The 16637-nt window shown below is 49.4% G+C and overlaps 1 protein-coding gene across 11 annotated transcripts in view; it reads right to left on the reverse strand.

Moving 5' to 3' along the window:
• The window catches only part of UBE3C (ubiquitin protein ligase E3C), a 112230-nt gene that overhangs the window by 48886 nt on the left and 46707 nt on the right, over positions 1–16637 (reverse strand). For 8 of the 11 annotated variants that reach the window (XM_085005033.1, XM_021079032.2, XM_085005031.1 and 5 more), the window contains 6 exons: positions 13840–13926; positions 8688–8845; positions 8306–8538; positions 1631–1735; positions 821–908; positions 526–623 (listed from right to left, as the gene is read on the reverse strand). In XM_085005033.1, the coding sequence (XP_084861159.1) occupies positions 526–623; positions 821–908; positions 1631–1735; positions 8306–8538; positions 8688–8845; positions 13840–13926 (769 nt within the window). The remainder of the gene's footprint in view (positions 1–525; positions 624–820; positions 909–1630; positions 1736–8305; positions 8539–8687; positions 8846–13839; positions 13927–16637) is intronic. The other 3 variants (XM_021079034.2, XM_085005034.1, XM_085005035.1) reach the window with 1 other exon arrangement.

Genomic DNA, 16637 nt, shown 5'->3' on the forward strand with positions numbered 1-16637 from the left:
TTCCCGTGGCACATGGAGGTTCCCAGGCTAGGGGTCGAATCGGAGCTGTAGCTGCCAGGCTCCGCCAGAGCCACAGCAATGCAGGATCCAAGCCATGTCTGCGACCTACACCACAGCTCACGGCAATGCGGAATCCTTAACCCACTGAGCAAGAGCAAGGCCAGGGATCGAACCCGCAACCTCATGGTTCCTAATCAGATTCGTGAACCACAGCGCCACGACAGGAACTCCTGCATTTTCAAGAACACAAAATTTACAGAGAGGATGTCATGTGAAAGGATAGTTTAACAGGCTTTTAACTGGTTATAACTAAGGACAACATGTTTCAGGTTTGTACACTGAGGCATCTGGTTGCATTACGTTTTGATAAGTCATTGTCGGCTATTCAAGCTAATGAGGAAAACACAAGTCATCTGTGGCACTGGGCACCTTCGAGATTGCTCTCACGGCTGTTCATTTTTATCGCTGAGCTACCAGAAAGCCCACGAAACACGCCGTCAACCCGCAAGGACAGTGCGTGCCTACCTTGACTCGCTCCTCAAACGGGACCACGAAGGGCAGCTCTGTGAGGACGGCGAGCTGCCTCTCCTCGGACACGGACAGCGGCGGGGACTCGACGCCCACTGCAACAGAGCGGAAGCTGCGTCCCGGCACGTGTCCCCCAGCGCCCCTGGCCACCCCGGGGAGGCTCCACCTAGACGTTCTGCAAGAGGCCCAGCTACACACAGGGACCGAACCCAGAGCCGTGGGGCCAGGCGCCGGCTGGCTGGCCCTGGGCCAGAGCCCCCAAGCGCGGAGGGAGTCGGCCCTGGGGACTCACCGTCCAGGGTGGAGCGCAGCGGCCCAATTCTCCCCATTCGCCGGGACCTCCACGCGTTTCGCGACGCCGGCACGTAGAGCTGGGTGACCTGTGGGGACCGGACACCCCTGATTAGCCCAGCCCTGTGTCCCAGCACAAACTTCCCACCTGCCTTGTTCAAAGTGAATCGGTGTTTGCGCTGAGCAGCCAGGCTCCTCTGTGACCTCACGCCCTCTTCCGACCCTCTCCCCGATGCTGGCTGTCCTGTTACCCTCTAACTCTATTTTCTGAATACAGTGCAAGGAAATCCCTACCTGTTGCATGTGTAAATCAGCACAATATGACTGCTTTATGAGACAAACCGTATCACCTTGCAAAATTACCAATTTCTTACTATTACCGAATATTCCACTTTCTCCTAATTTTTAAAAAAATTCTTGGGGAGCTACCGTCATGGCGAAGCGGAAATGAATCCCACTAGGAACCATGAGGTTGTGGGTTCCATCCCTGGTCTCGCAAAGTGGGTTAAGGATCTGATGTTGCCGTGAGCTGTGGTGTAGGTCACAGACCGCGGCTTGGATCCCGAATTGCTGTGGCTACAGTGTAGGCCGGCAGCTGTAGCTCCAATTAGACCCCTAGCCTGGGAACCTCCATATGCTGCGGGAGCAGCTCTAGAAATGGCAAAAAGACAAAAAAAAAAAAAGTTTACTACGAACATTTAGTTTTATAAATAATACATTAAATAGCTTTAAAGGATAGATTCTTCTCCCCACAACGAAAAAGCTGAAAAAATGTTTAATAAAAACTATTTAAAAGATCTTTCAGTAACACCTTATCTGCTTTAATGTCTTCTTGTTCTGACAGCCAGTGATTGGGCGGACAAAAGTTTCTCCTTGTGTCTCTGGACTTCAGCATTTTCACCAGGTTGGTGATAACCTGAGGAGGAAGAACAGGACCAAGTCACACACACAAGCTCAGGAGCTACCAGTGCACACAAGCAGCGATGCCACGCGCCACACGTTCAGGGTGATGGCTTCTTCAAGTGCAACGCCCAAGGAAGTGGGCTTTGGCGGCCACGCACGGGCAAGGCCACCACCAGAGCAGCTGGCAGAAACGCGTCTCATCCTGTGACCCTAACAGTAAGTTTTACATACAAAGCGGTTAGTTAGCTACCAACAAAGAGGAAAAAAAATCAACACAAATACGTGCAAAGGCTGACTTTTAAAAAACTACAAGGTAGGTAGTAATTAAGTTTTAAGACACAATCTGGAAATGGACTAGCTCGCCGGAGCTATAATCAAAGACATCGCCAAATAAAGCAATTTTCCGAAGGTAAATTTCTGAAAAACACTCCATCGGGGTGCCTGTGGGAGAAAGCAGTGTCCTAGAGAACATCTCTCCCAATTCCCGCGCTTCCCTCAACAGGAGCCCTGGGAGTCAGGTCTACTCCGCACACACTCCGTGCCAGCTGCGGACGCCTCCCCAGATGCTCTGCCCCACCCCAGAGCGCCCATGTCACCAGAGCTCGGCCCTCGTCTCCCTGACTGTGCACAGGACCCCACCACCCACCTGGAAACCTACCCGGTACCTGACGACCCACGCGGAGTCAGCAACTGACTGTCAATTCTGGGTCATCTAAAGAGACCTAACAGCACTGTCCATTTCAAAAAGGCCTTAAGTGACACGTTAAATGGAAATGTACTTTGCAATAAATCAAGATATTTATTTTAAAATCTGTAAATCCAGAGTTTTACACCTTGACAGCCAGGGTCCGACCCGACAACTACCATCGAGTGAATGCCTCTGACGGGGTTTTCTGAAAAAGCCAGCCAGGCTTGTGTACACACTGCCTCTAGTTAGGTAAAATACACCGTGGACAAAGAATTAGGGAATTTCACTGTGTGTCCATCGCAAGCGGGTGAGGAAGGTCCCCGGATGATCCCTCCGGCCACCCGGACGACAGGCTCATGGACGGAGGAAGGGGGGCACCCAGAGAGTCGGGACACCACAAAACTGTGATGGTCAAAACCATGTCCTGCCAACGCAGCTGCCTGGGGCATTTTAGAGCCTCCGGTGCCCTGATACTCTGAGACGTCCTTCTGGAATCAGCAGACATCAGCACAGCGAAGAGCCAGGTGAGGCCCAGGTGTGCCCTCCTGACTCGGGACTTGGCTGTGGCTGCCCAGGGTGCGGTTTCACAGCCGACGCTGCTGCGGACTGGCTCTGAGTGCAGCTGAGGGAGACGGAGAGAAGCCTGGTCCGGTTCTGTCTGGTTCAATGCTGGTCATACACGAGGTGGGTCAATGGCCTGATGCGCTTCATTCGTGGAAGTCTCTCAGTTGTGCTCTTCAGAGGAAAAGAGGGAGTCTCGGGGAGCTCCCGGCATGGCTCAGTGGAAACGAATCTGACTAGACTAGCATCCATGGGGACGCAGGTTCAATCCCTGGCCTCGCTCAGTGGGTTACGGATCCGGTGCCACGAGCTGTGGTGTAGGTCAGAGATGCAGCTCGGATCCCGTGTTGCTGTGGCTCTGGTGTAGGCCGGCGGCTACAGCTCCGATTCGACCCCTAGCCTGGGAGCCTCCATATGCCGCGGGAGCGGCCCTAGAAATGGCAAAAAGACAAAAAAATTAAAAATAAAAATAAAAAAATAAATAAAAACGCGAAGCTTACAGTGGTAACCATAAATCGACAAATGATGGTCAGAGGTTAGGCAAAACTGGCGTTTTTAATTTTAAAACGGGGTCAACAGATACCCAGTTAAGAGCAAAGGACAGTCTTCCTCTCGGCCAACGTCGTCGCTTCCCTGGCGTGTGACCCCACCTCAGATGACAGCGCCAACACTCAGAGACGCACAGGATTCCAACAGGACTCGTGTCCCGGGCGCTGCCGGGCTGCCAACTCAGAACAGAGGCTACAGGAACGCGGGGCAGAGCAGGCCAGGCTGGGGGTCCAGCCGGCTGCTCAGCAGGGCCTCCTGCCGACACGCACCCACTCTGCACCGCCACGGGCAACGCTGCGAGATCCACCTGAGATGCTGCGGGACGCGAGAACCAGTGAGCTGGGAAAACGACGTGACTGGCGGACGCGCAGGCCCGGATGCCGTGGGACTGAAGTTAAAGGCATCACGTGAGGACGTGGCCTCCGCGAGGACCCAAACCTTAGGTTACATAAATACTCAAAAATGAATGAAGTTACTTGCGCAACTACGCAGAAATGGGCAAAACTGTCACGCATGCGCCATCATTTACCACGGAAACCTACAAGCACGTCTCCCTTAACCCCAATGTTAAAAACATCAAGCAGATGACTGATCGGAAACACAGAGACTCCTCCTAAAAATCACACCTGACAACCGTCCAAGGTAAAGATTTTTTTTTTTAATTAAAATATATTTTTTGGGGGGCCTTTTTTTTAGGACCACACCCACGGCATATGGACGTTCCCAGGCCAGGGGTCTAATTGGAACTACAGCTGCCGGCCTGCACCACAGCAACGCCAGATCCTTAACCCACTGAGTGAGGCTAGGGATGGAACCCGTGTCCTCACGGATACTAGTCGGGTTGGTTACCATTGAGCCACGACGGGAACGTCTAAAGATTTCAAATTAACACACCATCTCCTAAGATCACCGTCTGTCTCCCCTGGCTAGGATGATCACAAGAAAACCTTGATTAATGGCCTTAGGGAAATATTCTTAAGCATTACATATATTACCTCATATAATACATTTATATATATTATTACTACTGATATATTTGATGATGACTTGAAGATACTGATGTTCAACTAACATTTCTGAATGGAGATCATTGATATTTAGTTATATTATTGTAACCCCCCAAACACATACAGTCCAAATTTTGAGAAGCTAAGACTAAATTACACTACAATATAAAATAATAATCTCCTTTTATCTTAAATCGGATATGTAAAACCTGGTAGGTAAAACCAGACCTCTTAGGTAATTATTTAAAAACTTCAAAACGAAGCATAGGACACAGCACATAATTTACAGGTACCTAAGTGTGGTAAATGTGTGATGTGGTAAATACATATAAAACAAGAATTTCTTATATTTTGATTTCAAAATGAAGAATATATAAAAATGAGCTCCTGTCATGGCGCAGTCGTTAACGAATCCGACTAGGAACCATGAGGTTGCGGGTTTGATGCCTGGCCTTGCTCAGCAGGTTAGGGATCCGGCGTTGCCACGAGCTGTGGTGTAGATCACAGACGCAGCTCGGATCTGGCATTGCTGTGGCTGTGGTGTAGGCCAGCAGCTGCAGCTCTGATTTGACCCCTAGCCTGGGAACCTCCATATGCCACGGGTGTGGCCCTAAAAAGAGGGGGAAAAAAAAAAAACCAACCCAGACAAACCAGTAAAGCACCAGCTCTAATTGAACATGTCATCAACGACCAGAACGACAGTTTTCCTAGCATAATTCCAAAGCTCACCATAATTTAGCAGTTGTTTTTTCCATCCTGTTTGCCCTCAGCTTTGTTCTCGTCCAATGTAATCGGTTCAAAGTTTGTTTTTTTCCCTATGCTGTGATACTCCCAGAACAAGGACCTCATTTACGACTCCCCAGCACAGGGTGGAGCCGGTGTTCCTGGGAGAAACACTGCGGGTGTCTCAAGAATTGACAGGAACAACACCCTAGCATGTAAAAGTCATCGAGTATCTGACATGGATTGCTGCTGTCAACGGGTCACCCTAGTTTTACAGAGCCCTCGGTTACTACTTGTTAAAACGGGTTGATTTTAAAAGTCAGCAGTATTCTCCAGCACATCCAAAACACGACACCATTTTTTCTTAAAGGACTCTGTCTATTCAGCAGCCCAAACCAAACTAACAGAGCCCTTCAAGGACGAAAAAGGGCCTGACGCAGCTCGGCCGCTTCCAAAGGGAGCCCGGACTGCCTCTCGGGCAGCATGGACAGCTGGCTCGTGGGGGCCACCACGGCTAGAAGCAGGGCCCTGCCGCTGTTTTCCTCTTTCACGTCTTTAGGGTCCTTCCAGAACTGTATGCAAGCCCAGCGGCAGGAGCGTGCGCTCCCAGGTCCCAGGGAGGTGTGCCGACAGGGAGGGCACAGGTGCCTCCTCCCGGCCCGGGCCCCTCCTCTGGGTAACTCCTCTGCACACGAAGGCAAATCAAACCGGAGCTCCCTCTCCTCTCGGGGCTAAAGCAATTAGATCTATAAATTACACTTCAAGAGGAGTTTCTCAATGTGATAAATGCATCAACTGTTTTAGCAGTGTCAACGCAGGGCTTGGAAACTGACCTCGATTCTTACAGTGACAAAGAAAGATGACTGCATCCACTTAAAAGTCTCTGTTTTGCGACCAGCCCCCCCAAACCTCTCTCAGAAATTAGTCCGAGAGGACCATCTTGAGGCTGAAAAATGAAAACGGTCAGTGGTTGCAGGAGGCAGGGCCCGCGTGTGCGGCGCAGTCTGACTCAACCGGAGGCAGGAAATCACAGCAAGATGCGCTACCGCCGTTGGTCGATTCCGCCTAGAATTCCTCCACTCGGGTCTGACACCCGAACCCAGAGGAGAGGCTCGCACTCCACGGCAGGGCTCGTTAGAGGGACAAAGGCAGGAGCCGCAGCGCTGCCACCCACCAGCGAGGGGAGATGGGGGATGACGAGAACTCAGTGCGTTCAGGGAACTAACACACGCAAGGCGCTCCGAGCGCGCCCGCCACTCGCAGCCACGGAGGCAAAACTCCCCATCCCTTCCCGGCGGAGACAGTTTCTGCTGCAAAACGCCCAGCAGCCGCATCACTTCAAAGACCGAACCCTGACTCTTGATGTTTTGTTTTCCACACAGCTCCATAACGGGCCGTACAAAATGTTTTTTTCCAAGAACAGGAATGCAGTTCTGAACACTGTCTTCAGACAATTCTGGACTCAGAGGATCTCTGTAACACCCCGACTTTAAACCTCAAATAATCCGGGTCCCAAGAAAGCAAACGTTCACCCTAATTCTTAAAAAAAACAAAACCAAAAAAAAACCCTCATTCCTTAACAAAGTAGTAACGAGTAATTCTGAGGTATAAGAAAAAACTCAGTACAAAATGTTCATTTAATGCTTCGGGAAAATGAAACAGGACCAGGGGAAACACACTTTACAGAGCATTATTAAATTCCGAGATTTCTGGGTCCTAAAGATAAGATGACATTCCCCGTCAGTGCCATAAAACCATGAAATGACTCTCGATACTGTACACAAACCTGCTACCGCACCTAATGGAAAGTTCTATTAACAGAGATCCTGGAGTTTAATTAAACACACGAAAGGAAAACACATACGCTACCATGAATACCCACACCAGGAAAAGGTCACAGAATTCTGTGTAATTCCAAGTTGCCAATGGGCTACACAGCTTATTTTTAACTTAGAAAAGTTGCCAAAGGGTCAGTCTTTCGGCCAGGATACAGTAAGGGCTCCACATGTGACCTTAAAAGTTTACTCAGAAATAGGGAGATAGGTAATTAAAATAAATTGTGCAAACACATATCACACTGAGCTGCACAAATTATGAATTCAGGGATGCATTACTACGGCATTCGGGGCCACCACAACATTATCCGTTACTCTCAGGGCTACTAATGCTTGTGCTCAGAAGTGAAATGCGCTGTAAAATCAGGCCGAATGCGCGGGGCGGAGGCTCCCCCGGGCTCGGAGGAGGAATAAGCAGTCCTTAATTAGCCCATCGGGTTAAGTGCAAGCATTAATGGGCCTTTCCTAAAGTCTAGCTTGACATCTTTCTCCAAACATGGCCAAGAAGAAAGTTCCATTAGCAATATTAATACAAGCTTAGTTGATCATTTTCATTCAATTAACTTCTTTCAATTAAATAGATAGCTTGACAAAAGCAGTGATAAAAGACCGGCAGGGACAGCTGATGACTCCGCCGAACATTAGCGTGCGAGAGGTCGCTCGGTCGCTCGTGCTAAACGGACTGTAAATCCAGCATTCAATTTGGAAAATGCATTTCTTCTGCTCTCCCTCCTTTAATGAGCGATTTTAGCTGACTGGATGTGTTTGCTGCAGAAATTTCATGGGAAGTCAAGCACCCTTTCTCTTTTTTTCTACCCCAATAGTTATGGCCTCAGTGGCGGTGGTTTCCTGCCAACATTCCAGCCACGGGAACTCATAACTTCTCCTTCTGTGTGGTTAAAGATGAAGATACTTTAAAATAATTTATGTCCAACGGGCATTAAATTAATGACCTCATGCTACCTCTGCTAATCAATTTCTTCAAAGATTAAAAAATAAAATCCACAGGCCATCTCTCCGTGAAAAATAAAAACGAAAACATGAAAAAACTTTTGTTTCTGTGTCGCCTTGTGACGCAACATACTCGGGGGAACTTGCAAAAGACACAAGTACCAACGGGCAGACAAGGCTCCTGCGGAGGCGACAGTAAAAACAACAATGGCTTTTCCTTTTTCTTCTAAAATGAGTCGAGTGAACCAAGGAATTCAGAGAGTCTGTACCTTAAACAACTGAATCCATCGTTTCTGTTCCATCTGTATACACTGCTGCATTTCAGAATTCGTCGTAACTCCAACGCTCTGAAAGGCTGTGACGTACTCTTCCCGAACTTCCGGTTTTGTTTCCGGATAAGCCAACTTGATGATCCCTAAGCAGGCGTCTCGGAGGCACCGAGAAAGCATCACCAGCTCCTCCAAAGTAAAGGGCATCATTGATGACGGTCTCTGACCGGCAACTGAAAAACACAATCCAACTGCCTATCACATTTGGTTTCTTTTCCCTTCTCGACACCCACAGAAGACCTAAAAGGCTTCCAACTTGTCTGTCACTGGTGAAATGGACAGGCCGTGAGGCCCCAACAACCGGACCCCTGCGAGTTCTTACCTTCTATGGGATCACCGAAGAATTCGTTATCGTGTATGGAGATGAGGGAGTGGCTGAACAAGGAGCTAAAGAGGTAGAAGAGGGGGATGATTCGGCTGGAATCTTCGAAAGACATGGGAGAGCCCCTGGACATCACCTGAAGCAATGGCACCACAGACCTGGAATTGGGCAAAGGAGAGAAAAGGGGTTCGGTCTGGGGACAAATGGAGACGTGACCTCAGACACAGCCTGGGAGCGACGACGACAGGAGGACTCGCACGGCTCGGAGTCACCCTGACGACGCGGGTAACAAACACCCCGAAGAAGCAAGCCGCCCGCCCCACTCTCTCGACGGCATGAGCTCAGCCACACGAGGAGCCGGGCCAGGCTCGCGAGAGGAGCAGCTGGGGCCCGTCGCAAGGACTCTCACACGCGCACCTCGCCACCACGTGGAAAACCCTTTCCCACTCACTCACAGGTTAAACAGAGGCTGAGGCTTCGTGTCTCAGGAAAAGCATATCCAGCTACGGACACTTAGGAACAGTCACCACAGTCGAGGCAGCTGAACACTGAACCCGCCCAGGACCCCCAGGCAGACAGCCTTCCCGTGGGGCTCTGGGCCTCAGTCTACTTCCCGGCCTGCGAGGTGCCCCCCGCCTGCCCCCAGCAGCGTCCCCCTGCCGCCCCTGCCTGGGCTGTGAGCCAGGGCCCGTCCCCACCCGGCCTGCTCTTCCCAGCAGCTGGCCAGCTGCCACCTCTGCAGGGGGGCAGACCCTGGGGGCAGGACACTCTCTGCTTTCCCTCGAACCATCTAGAGCTCAGAGGCCTCCCCCTCAGGACAGTCATCCAGGAGGTGCCCCGTGACCGGAGTCCCGGCGGGCTGCTGACCACCGCCAGAAGCCACAGGAGAGCGCGGCAGGAGGGGGCCTGGCAAAGATGCCTTTCTCCCGTGGCACCAGGGAAGCCTGGCTGCACTATCCGGAGCTTCAGGGCTTCCCCGGGGCACAGGTCAGGGGACAGCCCTGCCACCGCCGCCACCGCCAGGGCCGGGAAGGGCAGCCTGCACCGTCCCCACTCTGGCCACCGTCCTGTGTGCTCGTGGAGCAAAGCGCTGAAGGGCTGAGTGAAGGAGACGGTGGCCCAAAAGGAACAGAGGGCGCACACGGGGGGGATGCAGCTCCCCGGCCCTCTCCAGACAAGGCAAGGATGACAGCAAAAGCTGCGGGGGGGATGTGGGGATGGGGGCCCCTCCTCTGCCAAGCGCCCCCACCACAAGTTCCACGACGTGAAGAAGAGATGAAATGTCAGGTTTTTAAATATTTTGCTGCTGTTAGTAAAAGCAGTGGTTTGTATCTTGCAGCTCCCTAGCCATCAGCGGCAGAGGGCAAGAGCAACGGAGCGGATACACAGTACTTGGGGGAACACGTCCAGGTCGAGTTAACCACTGTGCGCCCTGTCAGCAGCCCCCACACTGGACACCTTCCCCCGCCCGTCACGCACCTGCATGCCAGGGTGCACACTTCTCACACAACTCTGGGTCCCTACAACGAGGTTAGGGCGATAATTCAACAGGAGCCCGCTGCTCCCTTTGACCCCGGGAAGGTAGGCCAAAGGACTTAGGCTCTGTCACTTCAAGGACGGGAGAGCGCTGGGCGAGAAGGGTCAGCGTGTGCCTGGGTCTCATCAGCCAGGACGCAGACGGAACGCACCTCCTCTTTCTCCACTGACCACTCACCCTGCTGTAAACACCCACTCAAATGCTCCCCTGACAACAGGACAACCTCAAAGACTTCTGTGCAAGTAAGACGCCCGTCATTTACTGGCGTGGGAGGAAAAGACAGCCCCCTGCACAAGGAGAGGGGCTGGATGGAGGTGGAGCCTCAGGGGCCCCCAGCCCAGCCTCAGCCTCCCAGCCCAGCCTGGCAGCACATCTCCTGCCCCGAGTCAAAGACTTCTCTTCCTCTCGAGGGGCTCTGGGGATGCACTCCTGCCTTGAAAAGCTGTAAGGACCGCCCTGAGCGCCCCTTACCACCAGGGACCACACTGGAGCTGATGTATAATCTACACAGTCCCTGCTGAGTTGAAGGCAGTAAGGAGCCAGGCCAGCTCACTGTGCGAGCCTGAGACTGGGCAAGAGCCCCTCAGGTCGGGCTGCACAGAGACGCCTAAGAGAAAAGAGAGACCAGCGCTCCTGTTCCTTTGCCATCCCCTCGCCCCCATCACCGAGGAGCCTGTGAGGTCACACACCCCAGCTTCTAACCCAGGCTCCCAACCCAAGGCTCAGGGATCAGACAAGGAAGTCTACACTCCAACGTGCTCCTCTGATGCGCCCCTGCTCTACAAGTCCTGCTGTGAAAAGATTTTCAAGTTAAACCTAATGCCATTTACAGAAAAACCAGGCATCTCATCCTAAGTTTATCTGATAATACGTGTGATGAGATATACACATTAGGAATGTGTTAATACACTGTAAGTTCTTGAGGAGCTTTATTTTAATAAAATAAGTAAAAAGCAATGCATTCTCAAATGCTCTTTTAAGAAATGAGTTTTTAGGGCAGTTTCCACTGTAGCTAAGTGACTAGTATCCATGAGGATGTGGGTTCCATCCCTGGCCTTGCTCCGTGGGTTAAGGATCCGGCGTTGCCGTGAGCTGTGGTGTAGGTTGCAGAAGCGGCTCGGATCCTGTGCGGCTGTGGCTGTGGTGTAGGCCGGCGGCTGTAGCTCTAATTTGACCCCTAGCCTGGGAACCTCCATATGGTGCAGGCGTGGCCCTAAAAAGCAAAAAAAAAAAAAGAAAAGCAAAAAAAATGAGTTTTTAAAAGGCTGTCTACTGTTACCAATGTATTACTAATACTTCAGTAGACTCGATACTCTCTCTTCACACAGCACGACCCACTTCTTCACCAGGAGACAAAGGCCATAAACGAATAAGCAGTCCGGCAGGCAGCTGGGACAGGACTGTGGCCGCTGAGCTGAGACACGTGTAGGCCAATGGTAACTTCCCGTCCCAGTGATCCCCCCAGTATCCTTTTGCCCTAAAGGAACCTGTCATTCAGCAACACCAAGGCTGGCACCGTCGTAAGAGGCTGAAACACACAAGCGCACACAGACAAACCTCACATTTTAACTTGAAAAGTAAAGGACATGAAGAAAACTTTCTAGATGTTAAGTTATTCCGGGTTTCTCTCATGTCTGTACTTCTGCTACTGGTGGTTAGACAAATAAACCATTTAGCCTTTAGGAGTTTCGTCGGCTGCAGTGCTGTCGTGAAAAACTCCCTTCCCAAGTCAGAGAGAATCATCACACATAGTGGAGCCTAAGACAGGGCACCAATGCTCTAGCTACAAAACCGCAAACACCATGGACACACAGGACAGGCCTGTGTTTGCCGGGAGAGGGGGGATGGACTGGGCGTCTGGGGTTGGTAGATGCAGACGCTGGCGTCTGGAGTGGACGGGCAGTGAGGCCCTGCCACAGAGCACAGGCAAGTGTGTAGCTGTCACTTGTGATGGAACATGACGGAGGACAACGAGAGAAAGACAACGCACACACACGTACGACTAGGTCACTCTGCTGTACAACAGAAATTGACAGCACAGTACAAATCAATCCGAATAAAAAATTTTTAAAAATAAAATAAAATACAAAAAACCCCCTCCCTTCAGGGAGTTCCCACTGTGGAACTATGGGTCGGGCATAACCGCAGCCGTGGTGCAGGTCACAGCTGCAGCTGGGATTCAAACTCCCCGGCCTGGGAACGTCCACATGGCGAATGCCTCCAAAAACGAAAAAACTAAACCCCCAAATTCCCTTCAGTTACTTAAGATGCATTAAAATCAGATGAAAAAGGAGTTCCCGTCGTGGCGCAGTGGTTAACGAATCCGACTAGGAACCATGAGGTTGCACGTTTGATCCCTGCCCTTGCTCAGTGGGTTAAGGTTCCGGTGTTGCCGTGAGCTATGGTGTAGGTCGCAGATGTGGCTCGGATCCCATGTTGCTGTGGCTCTGGCGTAGGCCGGTGGCTACAGCTCCGATTCGACCCCTAGCCTGGGAACCTCCATATGCCACAGGTGCGGCCCTAGAAAAGGCAAAAAGACCAAAAAAAAAAAAACAAAAACAAAAAACCAGATGAAAAAGTCAGGAAGGTAACTCCCAGGAGTGCCGAGGACACTCAGCCATTGCGGTTACGGGCACTCCTGTCCCCCAGGGCACCGCCTTTCTCTCCACACACCACACCCACAGGCTCCAGGTCCAGAGCACCCAACTCACACAGCGGGTCACGGACCAAGAAAGCCTGGAGATGGGGCCCTATTTAAACTGCGGATGCCCCAAACTCACCACCAGTAAGCCTCTTGATTTCTTGGTCACAAAAGAATAAAGGCTTTTTTTTTTTTTTTTTTTTTTAAAGGAAACAGTCTTCCTTCCAGATGCTCGCCCTCAGACTGAAAGGTGCCCTCCTTCGGGGACAGGCTGGCGCACGGCCCGCGGGCAACGTGGTGCCGGTGTCCACTCAGGGCACGGACAGCACACGTGCAACAGCACTTCGGAGGCTGGTCCCCGAGGGACGGAGGCACACGCTTCCTTCCACGGACAGAAGGGTGAGCTCGGGTCTCCGACAGAGGGGTCCAGCTTGGGCTAAAAAGCCCGTTCACCATGAAAGATTTTTGCATGTTAAATTCTCTACAAATGACACATTCAGTGAAATGAGGTGTATCAGAGATTCTAGCCTTCAAGTTCCATCATGACTCAAAATAAAAAACCAACTTATTTCAACAAAATGGTTTTAAAAACCAACTTCTATAATATTTTTATGTTTTAACGTTCATAATGGTTTCACATTTGCTTCAAATCTATAGTTTCACCATCAAAAGCACAGAAAACTGAGAAGCACATGGAGCAAAGAAATGTCAAGTTTCTGGTTTTCCAAAGAGGACTAGGATTTTTAAAACAAAATGACTCTCATATAAACCCATACTCTTAATATATACACACAACAAACTTTAAAATGACAATTTTTTCATTTTGTAAAATTAAAACTATCTAGAATTTTTGTTCTTATGCGACATAAGCTAAATAGAAGTATTACTTAAAAATACCTGTATACAGTGCTTTTGATTAGACTGCCACTTTCCGTGTCCTTAAGTTCAATTTACAAGTCTGTGTAACAACATACCCTGTGATCATCCGTGTTGTCATAGAAGATATGAGAAACCAAAGATGCCTCAGAAACCTGGCATTGAAGGCTAAACTGTAGAGCAGCCTAAAAAGGAATGGGGTAAAATAAGAGTTAGCAAATATTCATTCAACGTATTCCCAAAAGAAAAAAGCTCTGAACTGAAGATGCGCCGAACTGAAAAAGCTTTCAAACTCCAATCTGAAAGTATCTGTGTTACCACCACAAAGAGCCTGCTTCCTACAACTAGGAGCTTTGCTGGACGTCGCTGTGTCCACGGCTTTAGGCCTAAGCCCGCCCTGGGCAGTGCGACGAGATCCAGCCCCCGAGGGGCCGGGACTGATTACACCATCTGGTCTTGCACGCATTTTGTGAATCAGCGGATTTCCGCAGTGGGAGACCTGTGAGGCTGCGTCCTACCTCCAGGTTGTCAGGTTTGCTGGAGCCCGAGTCGCAGCCCCCAAGGCGCCTGAGGGCCAGCACCTCTGCCTCCTCAAGGTCAGGGCTGCCACCGGGGTCTCTCAGACCCCTCCCAGTAAGGGTGATGGGTGATCTAAGTGAAAGCATCGCCCCGTGTGTCTCCACAATACAGTTCATTACCGTCGTTTCTGCGAATATTCTCCTGCGCATAATGTTCTAATAGATTGAACTCTGCAAGGGGCATATAAATTTAATGCCCACAGTGGAAGAGAAAGGAACAGGGTTTAGATAAATAAGTCACTTTTCAATAGAAACATCTCAAATTTAACTGTTTGCGTTCCCGCATTCAATCAAAGTATCAGATACGTGCTCCAGGATTAGGATTTTCGGAGTATATAGCAGGGATTATGGAGTTTCGGTTTTTAAAAATTCAATCTTATTTCACTGTGGTGCTTCTGAGATATCCAAATGGCATTAAGAGCATGATCATTTAAAAACAGTGAAAGCATAAAATACGTGACATTTACCCAGGATTGTGACTCCTGGGTTAGGAAAAAATCCATTTGGTCGTTTAGCCCAACCGCTCCTCAAATGTCACACAGGCCAAAAGCAGCCTGTTTCTATCGGAAAAAGAGGGGACTGTGCTACATCAGCTCTAAGGTCTTTTTCCAGCCGAAAAGGATGATGATTCTATAAAAGTGAGTTCTGCTGGTCACACGTAAACCCACACGATAACAACAACACACTAATGCATGAGGCTGAGAAATTTAAAGTTACTAGAATACTCAAAAATGGTAATGCAATAAATCATAGGAGATCAATTAAATAAACTATGGAAAAGAGAGTAAGAACAACAAAAAAACTATAAAAAACATGAACTCTCAACATAGAAATTCTAGAAGGTAGTATGTCCTTGCTTTATTTCTCCTAAGAAACTTAAGAAATTAAGCTCTTTTTAAAATAAGGTACTATCAAGTATCATTTTACAAAGATTTTTACTTAAATTCATCTTAAACATAAAATTCAGCACCTCAAAAATCTGAAGTACGTATTTTAAGCAAGTGTGTTTGCTCTTTTTTCTAAACAACACAAAAGGCCAAAGATCACAGCAACCTTTCATCCCACCCCCGGGAACAAGAGTCAATGCCCCGGATGCAGCCTCCAGGTACTCTGCCAACAGACCTCCGGAGAAGTGGGTTCCCCTACTGCGCCTCCTCTCATAACCCAACTCTTCACCCAAGACTGTAACGGCCGTCTTTCTGCAGGGGTACACACATTTCTGAAACACCACTGTCATGGCTACACACATCCAAAGTTAACTTTGAGACAACCACAGCTCCTAAATCAATCGTGATGCGATCATAAGGCAAATGAATAAAACTTTTTATACATTTAACAAAGGTTATTTGCGGCTTTAGTGCTAAAAGGTAAGGACGTGATGTATTTTTTAGCATATATCGGGGATATATTTAAAATCATCCAGGAAGCTTTATTTAGAGGAGACAACCCTCTGAGTTAAGCAGTAAAGGGCATAAATCCGGGGTAGGCGTCTGCACAGACTGGCCAAGGTATTAAAGAGAACACAACAGCGCACAGCAGCTCGTCCGCAGGCACTAAAGGTCACGGCAGCAAGGTATTCCCAGAGATGTCCTCTGAACGGAAAGGCGTCACACGCAGGAGAAATACGACAAGCCAGCCGCCCGCAGCACCGCCCACTCCTGCCCCAGCGAGCGCAGGTGGGAGACCACGTGCTTTCCTGCTCCAAGGGTCACTTCACTGCCAAGAGCAATATTAAAAGAAATACATAAAAACGGAACTGTCCTGTTGTGCAGCAGAAATTAACACACTGTAAATCAACTATACTTCAATAAAAAAATTAAATACATATACAAATTGCACCTCTGAGATAACGCAAAATTAAAAATAAGCTCCAAATTTCCTTAATGATAACAAACATTTTAAGATGTATTTCAGTTTAAGTGCACCTGTCAAAACATTTTTTCTTCACAAACTAGGAACTGAGATTAGAAGATAAGCTTTAGGAGTTCCCGCTGTAGCTCAGCAGTTAACCAACCCAACTAGTATCCATGAAGACAAAAGTTCAATCCTTGGCCTTGCACAGTGGGTTAAGGATCCGGTGCTGCCATGGGCTGTGCTATAGGTTTCAGACACCTTGGATCCCATGTTGTGGGCTGTGGCTGTGACGTAGGCCAGCAGTTTCAGCTAGGATTCGACCCCTAGCCTGGGAACTTCCATATGCCGTGGGAGTGGCTCCAAAAAAGACAAAAAAAAAAAAAAAAAAGAAGAAGAAGAAAAGCTTAGACACACAGCTGTGTTAAAACTAACAGCCCAGCGCTAAAACCATCATCAGTTTAAAC

The sequence above is a fragment of the Sus scrofa genome, chromosome 18, assembly GCF_054392235.1.
Source record: "Sus scrofa isolate SSC_HxYL_T2T_F1_AM1 chromosome 18, Sscrofa_HxYL_maternal_Yorkshire_Landrace_v2.0, whole genome shotgun sequence".
NCBI classification, from domain to species: domain Eukaryota; kingdom Metazoa; phylum Chordata; class Mammalia; order Artiodactyla; family Suidae; genus Sus; species Sus scrofa.